The sequence below is a fragment of the Equus asinus genome, chromosome 2 (genome assembly GCF_041296235.1).
Source record: "Equus asinus isolate D_3611 breed Donkey chromosome 2, EquAss-T2T_v2, whole genome shotgun sequence".
Lineage (NCBI taxonomy): Eukaryota > Metazoa > Chordata > Mammalia > Perissodactyla > Equidae > Equus > Equus asinus.
In genome coordinates, this window is record NC_091791.1 from 130,027,195 (window position 1) to 130,034,074 (window position 6,880).

General features: G+C 56.5%; 1 protein-coding gene across 11 annotated transcripts in view; it reads left to right on the top strand.

Annotated features, from left to right (window-relative positions):
- TLE3 (TLE family member 3, transcriptional corepressor) overlaps positions 1 to 6,281 on the top strand; it is a 49,737-nt gene extending 43,456 nt beyond the window's left edge. For all 11 annotated transcript variants that reach the window (XM_014848210.3, XM_014848213.3, XM_014848212.3 and 8 more), the window contains 5 exons: positions 72 to 319; positions 1,201 to 1,348; positions 2,168 to 2,318; positions 3,181 to 3,257; positions 4,309 to 6,281. In XM_014848210.3, coding sequence (XP_014703696.1) covers positions 72 to 319; positions 1,201 to 1,348; positions 2,168 to 2,318; positions 3,181 to 3,257; positions 4,309 to 4,416 — 732 coding nt within the window. In that variant the 3' untranslated portion in view covers positions 4,417 to 6,281. The remainder of the gene's footprint in view (positions 1 to 71; positions 320 to 1,200; positions 1,349 to 2,167; positions 2,319 to 3,180; positions 3,258 to 4,308) is intronic.
- The last annotated feature ends 599 nt before the right edge of the window (positions 6,282 to 6,880 follow it).

Below are 6,880 nucleotides of genomic sequence, written 5' to 3' on the forward strand. Positions count from 1 at the left end.
ATTGGACGTGGCTCTGCTGGTCCCCAGGAGGGGAGGTGGGCGGCACTCAGCGCTGCTCCTTCTCCCTCCAGAACAGGGACAACTACATCCGCTCCTGCAAGCTGCTCCCTGATGGGCGCACGCTCATCGTGGGCGGCGAGGCCAGCACGCTCACCATCTGGGACCTCGCCTCGCCCACGCCCCGTATCAAGGCCGAGCTGACATCCTCAGCTCCTGCCTGCTACGCCCTGGCCATCAGCCCCGACGCCAAAGTCTGCTTCTCCTGCTGCAGTGATGGGAACATTGCAGTGTGGGACCTGCACAACCAGACCCTGGTCAGGTGAGGCGGAAGGAGGGTGTGGGAGTGCCTTGTCCTCGGGAAGGTTGTGCTGACCACGCCTGGCAGCGTTGCTGTGACTGTGGGGTGGCCAAAGCAGTGCAGGTGAGGGGCACCCAGGTGAAGGGACAGCTTGGCCTGCCTTGTGTGAGGGGGAGCTGTGTGCCACATGCTTGGCGTGGGCAGAGGAGGGAAAGCTCCTTGGCTCGGGAGCTTGCACGGTTCAGGGAGCTGGAGCTGGAGCAGATCTGGGAGGGTGACATTCAGATGAGTGGGGACAAGCGCTGAGGAGGGTGGAGAACTGAGGAAGATGGGCGTGGAGACTGGAATAGAGGAGCAGTATCCTTGGACGCAAAGCTGCCGGGTTTGACTCCTGCCTCTGCTGTGACCTTGTGCAGTCACTTAGCCCCTGTGTCTCAGTTTTTCCTGTGGGAACGGGATCGGGAGGCACCGTCCTCAGAGTCAGGCTGCGGTGCAGAGGCTGTGGTGCCTGGCCGAGTCAGCTCTCAGGACACTTCGCCATCTTCATTAGTCATATTACCGTTTGGCTTGTTTATGGCCTCAGTCCCGCAGTTCATGCAGGGCGATGAGAATGGGTTAAAATGCCAGCTGAGGAGGCACGGAGTATGGGGCAAAGGAGGTCCCCTGTTAGGCGCCCATCCCCTGGGCCTGCCCTGGGCTCAACCCTTGAGTGGAGTGGGCAAGGGCCCGGGCCTGGCTCAGCTGCAAGCTCACCAACAGACCCTGGATGCATGGGTCACCCCCTTCTGTTTCCTCAGTTTCCTCTCCAGCTTAGAGGCAGAGCTGGCCTGCCCCTGGGACAGCTGCCAGCTTGGCAGGCAGTGGGTCCCTGCTTACCTCTCCTCCACATTTGGCCTTCCTAGGCAGTTCCAGGGCCACACAGATGGGGCCAGCTGCATAGACATCTCCCACGACGGCACCAAGCTGTGGACCGGAGGCCTGGACAACACTGTGCGCTCCTGGGACCTGCGGGAGGGCCGGCAACTGCAGCAGCACGACTTCACCTCCCAGGTGTGCGGTCCGAGATCTCCTCCCCTCCCTGCCCCTCCCCTCTCCCAGAGCGCCTGTTCCCTTCCCTCCCGGGGTCCAAGTGGCCAGGTCAGGAGACAAAGGGGCCCCCACAAGTGTCCATAGCAAATGGACCTGAGACCAACCTGAGCCATGTGGGAGGGCTTCCTGGAGGAAGCAGCAGTGGAATAGATTCGACAGGACCTTGGAGTTAGACGCACTTGACCTGACTGCTCACATCTGTTTCCCAGCTCCCCTCCTCTGGGGCACTGTGGCCTCAGTTTTCTCATTCGTGGGTGGGAGTAATAGGAGCTGCCTCAGAGGTCTGGCGTGAGCTCCTGAAATGGCCCCCTAAAAGCCTCAGCCATAAATAACCCTGGCTCCTAGAAAGCATTCTGTAAGGGCTAGCTATTATTATGTTTTGTTGTTTTTCTCACTCATTTTAATATTTTAATCTTACATATTTAATACTTCAGTGTTGCATTTACCCACTTTTTTTCTTGAGGAAGGGCAAAAGTCACAAAGATGGAGAGAGTGACTTTGAAAGTAAAATGTCTGTGCCATCTCTGAGTTATCTGTACCACCTCTGAGTTCGAATCCTGGCTCCCCCTTACTTTCTAGAGTCAGCAACCTCTCTGAGCCTCCACTTCCTCACCTGTAAAATGGGGGTGAAAAGTGACATCCCACCCCCTGGGCTGTTGGTCTGAGGGAGGGGGCGGTGGGGAGGTCCTGAGCCCTCAGGGTCCCTGAGCAGGGCCTTTGAGGAGCCTGGAGCTCTGGAGGGCAGAGGGTGCTGAGCTCAGTCTGTACTGCCCCCTGCAGATCTTCTCGCTGGGTTACTGCCCCACCGGGGAGTGGCTGGCCGTGGGCATGGAGAGCAGCAACGTGGAGGTGCTGCACCACACCAAGCCCGACAAGTACCAGCTGCACCTGCACGAGAGCTGCGTGCTCTCCCTCAAGTTCGCCTACTGCGGTGAGCCTCAGGGACGGGGAGTTGGGCAGCCTGGCCTGCTCTCTGTACAGATGAGGGGCCCAAAGCTTCCAGAAGGAGCAGAGCCCCAAGTGAGCCGGGTCCCTAGACTGGGCCTCCTGACCCCCACCAGTGTCCCCCCTCATCTTTGTGCCTCGCGTGCAGAGACTGCCACAGGGTGCCAAGCGCGCGTGACTGTCCTTCCTGGCCTGGGGCAAAGGAACAGGACTCCCAGCCCTGAGGGCAGTTCCTCCGGGGTGGAGATTACTGGCTTTGACAGCCGATAGCCCTGGGCTGGAACATCTGCTCCTCCACTGACTGGCTAGGCGGCCTTGGGCACATCTCATCCTCGCTGAACCCCATGGGTCTTGCTGTGTGGACCAGGAATAGCACGGTGCCCGCCTGTGGCTTCGGGGAGGGTTGGAGCCTGGGCACGGGCAGAGCCGTGGCAGAGCAAGGGCACCCACCGACCACAGTCTTCAGCTGGTCACCAGACTCTTGGCTTCACCATTTCCAGTCCTTCCTGCTATCTTCCAGTAGGAGAATTGAGAAGGGCCAGTCCACCTTAGTGGCTTTCAAGAGTCTTTTGAGGAAGTGTCCTTGCTGCGATTAACTGCAAATCCTACCTTTTTCCATCCTCGTCCCATGCACCCCTCCCCCTTGATTGCACGGCAAGGCATTCTCTGGGTGTTCACGTGTCTCTCATGTGTCTCGCTTACAAAATGCCTCTCACTAGCAGAGACTGGCTCTGCACTGATGATCGGTCCTCACCGCGTTTCCATGGCAGTCGGCCATGTCTGGGATGGGTCTTGCTTTCATGGCAGCAGGGCACAATCTGACGGCCTCCTTTGCCTCCCGCCTGCAGGCAAGTGGTTTGTGAGCACTGGGAAAGATAACCTTCTCAATGCCTGGAGGACACCATACGGAGCCAGCATATTCCAGGTACCGCCCACCATCCCAGAGCCCCGCTCCGTTCCGCCCGGAGTCAGGGTCTGTCCGTGGTGATGGGGGCTGGGAGAGCAGGAGGCAGAGCAACACCTGCCCCGGCCCCTCGAGGCCACCACCTGATGGAGGTCCCAGATGCGTTCTCCAGAGACAGGACTTGGCCACGTCAGTGGGACACATACCCTGCTGCTAATGGCATCCGACCCCTGAGGGCCAGGGCCTTTAAGCAGGAGCCCTTGGAGGATTCCTAGAGCAAGGAAAACGCTCCTGGCCCCAGCCCTTGTGCTGGGCGTGTGCAGGAGGCGCGCTGGCAGTTGAGCGTAACCAAGCAGCTTTTTCTCAGAGCAGTGTTACCTGATATTCAAGTCAGTTCGTATTTCATCTCAACACTTTGATGCAAGGAGAGAGGTGGGGCAGGAGAAAAAGGGTCCAGAACAAGATGGGAGAGAGGGAAGGGGCTTTTTCAGGACCTGGGGTCTCTCTTACACACACTTCTTCACTCATACACACGCACACACAATCGCTCTCTCGCTCTGACAGCCAACAAATCACTTTCCGGACCCGTGCTGGAAATGTCCAGTGTCCAGAGTGTCACACACATAACTTTCGGAGTCTCTCTGGTCACACTGGATGCTTCAAAACTCTGGTGCAAATCCTCTTCTTAGCTCCCCAGGCTGAGGATCCGGCCTGCTGACTCCTGCCCCAGCTCAGAAATGTTTCCTCCTGTTTGTAGCTCCGAAGAGAAGCTCGTGCTAAAGAGTTCTGTTTGATCCTTACAATTTCCCTAAGGTCCACCTTGGACCCTGGGGATGAGCTTTTCCTCATGGAGGAGCCGTGGGGAGGGCAGCCCCAATGGGGAGGCCTCTCTGGGCTGCGTGTGCCGGCCTCGCTGTGTGTGCTCGAGGTCGCGTGTGCCCAAGGTCGGAGCCCCAGGGCGGGTAGAGGGCAGTTTAATTCCGAGAGCGTCAAAACGGTATCAACTACTGAGAAAGTGATTCCTATCTTTTTTTCTCCCCGCACCCTCCTGCCTCTTGTCTGCCTCCTCCAGTCTAAGGAATCCTCGTCTGTCTTGAGTTGTGACATTTCGGCGGATGACAAATATATTGTAACAGGCTCTGGTGACAAGAAGGCCACGGTTTATGAGGTCATCTACTAAACAAGGACTCTAACAGGGCTGTCAAACTCTGGGAGAAACAGACTCGGCTGTGACAGGGAGACCCCGGCGAGGGGCCCCGAGGATGGTGGACAGGCGCGAGCAGCCGAGCGTTCCGGGCTGCGCTCTGGCAGGCGGGGAGGGCGCGTGCCCCGTCACCGCCTGGACTCCTGGGCATGGATCGATGTGTCTCACAGACTCCGATGGATTTCTCTCCTCCTCCTCCCCTTCACAATCCTGGCAGATGCTACAAATAGATTTATTTGGAGGCTCGTGGCTCCAGCTCCCCACAGACACCCTCATGAATCTCTGTCTGTCCTTCCCTTTTCTTTTGACCTGTGCCCCTGCCCAGGGTCGGGGACACTGGAGTGGACCACGTGTTTGTGCTGGGGGAGGGGGGACCTCATTTTCCTGATTGTGCAGCGCACAAGATTTGTGAAAAATGTAAATAACAGACTCCTATCTCGGACTGATCAGTGGGGGAGGAGGCCCCTTCCCACCGGAAACGCTAGCCGTGTGTTCGCCTGCTGTATTTGTAATCCACTCGTGGTGGTGGCCTTTTTTTTTTTTTTTTTTTTAAACAGAAGTTCCCATCTGGGAAGGGGAGGTAGGGAGGGGGTGGAAGGGAGAAAATCTTGGGGTGGAGGAAGGGAGCTGCAGCTGGTCACCAGGCTGACCATAGGTTCCCCCTGGAGTGAGTGTGGTCCATCTCCGGGGACTTGGGGGCTTGGGTGGGACAAGTGCCAGGATCGAGCGCCATGCAGACTGCGCTTGAGACGGGGGCCAGCCTGGACCTACAGCAACAGAAATGGTCAGGTTCCTCCATGGCCTCCTGTGCGCTGCCTCTTGCCCTCCCTCCTTGCCCTCTCTCAGGTGTCTGACCCTCTCTCTCCGTCTCTCTCTCTCCTCCTGGCCTCGGGCGGTCTCTCTCTGTGGTGCACACTTGGTTATTGTGATGAGATGGAAGTCCCCAGGAACTCCATCTGCGGCCCTTCTCAATCTTCAGACACAACCTAAAAAGGACAAAAGTTAGAGGAAAGCATAGCAACTCAGCTCAGGGAGCTACCAGAGAAAAATAGCAACTGATGTGGGTGCTTTTTTCTTTTTAATTTGAATAAAAAGAATTAGAAGTGATGTCCTTTCATAAAATGCCTTCTCCCCCTTTCCTGCCTATGCCCCGTCCTCTCTCCCCAGAGAGGAAAAGTATATTAACCTGCAGGGTTGTGGGTCTGAAAGGATCACCCCCACCTGCCCCCTGGGCTGGCAGCGGGGTCCAAGGGCACGTGGGTGGGGGTGGGGCACACATCTGGCGCACTGTGGTGACTTCTTGCCACTTTCAGTCTCTCTTGAGCCCAGACAGGTTACAGGTAGAATATTGTCTTCTGCGGGTGCCACTTTTTGGTACCAAAATGTTCTGAGGTATTAGGATTTGGGTAGGGTTTTTTTCCTTTTGGTCTTTCGTTTTCTTCTTTTAAGGAAAAGCTGAAGGCCGTCGTGAGTCCTGGTGGTGGGCTCTCCGAGGATGTAGCATATGGAAGATAATTTTTATACTGCATTTTTATGGATTATTTTATAATGTGTGGTTCTGTCTAGTGAGAAGGAAGAAGGGGCCCCAGTGAAAACAGCCGTCTTCGGGGACGCAGAGGCCACCGACTGGCAAGGCGCCCTGTACCTTTCTGAGCGGGGTGGGGGGGTGTCTAGAGTCCCCCTCTCTCTGGGTCTCGGATGGTCATCTGCCACCTCTTGTTAAGGCTCCAGCCACAAGGGAGGGGGAGGGTAGAAGAAAGTTGATTCCTGAAGAAAAAAGAAAATGAAAAGTCATTGTAATGAGCTGTTTTTATATTTTTAAAAGTTACTATTTAAAGGTTGGTTTGATTGTTGTGTTTTAATTGCCTCCTCCCCCCACCCATTTTGGCAGTCCTCCCCAAGAAGAAAGCCGGGGCCACTGTCGCCCTCACGTCCTGGCTCCTGGGCGATTTCCTTTGTCATCCGTAAACATGAGCTCCTCTCATTTCAAAGCACTTTGCGTGCTGCCCCCAGCCCCTAAAAAGTCTGACTGCGTGAGAGTGAAGGGGACCCTCCCAACGCTGGCTGCGCCGCCTCTGTAGTCTCGGCACCGGGGAGGGAGGGGTGGGTTTCCTCGGGGCAGACAGACAGGGCAAAGTTCCCAGAGCGGAGGGCCGCTGGTTATCACCAAAGTCTTGTACAGCTGTCAAGTGCAGAACTTTTTGGAAAAAAATGAAATGTGATGAACTTCAAGTGAAATTGCAAAACGTGTGAACGCTGGGGCCCTGAAGACCTGCGTCATTTTTTTAAGCTTAGCAAGTTTAGCTGTTGGGGGTGCCCTTGATCTCCAGGTCACAAAGGCTGTTTTTGAAGGCTACCGGAGGAGGGGTTTGCGGAAGGGGCAGGACAAGCAGTGCGGGCCCGGCCCCCAGAGAGGCAGGCTGGGCCTGGCGGGCTTCCC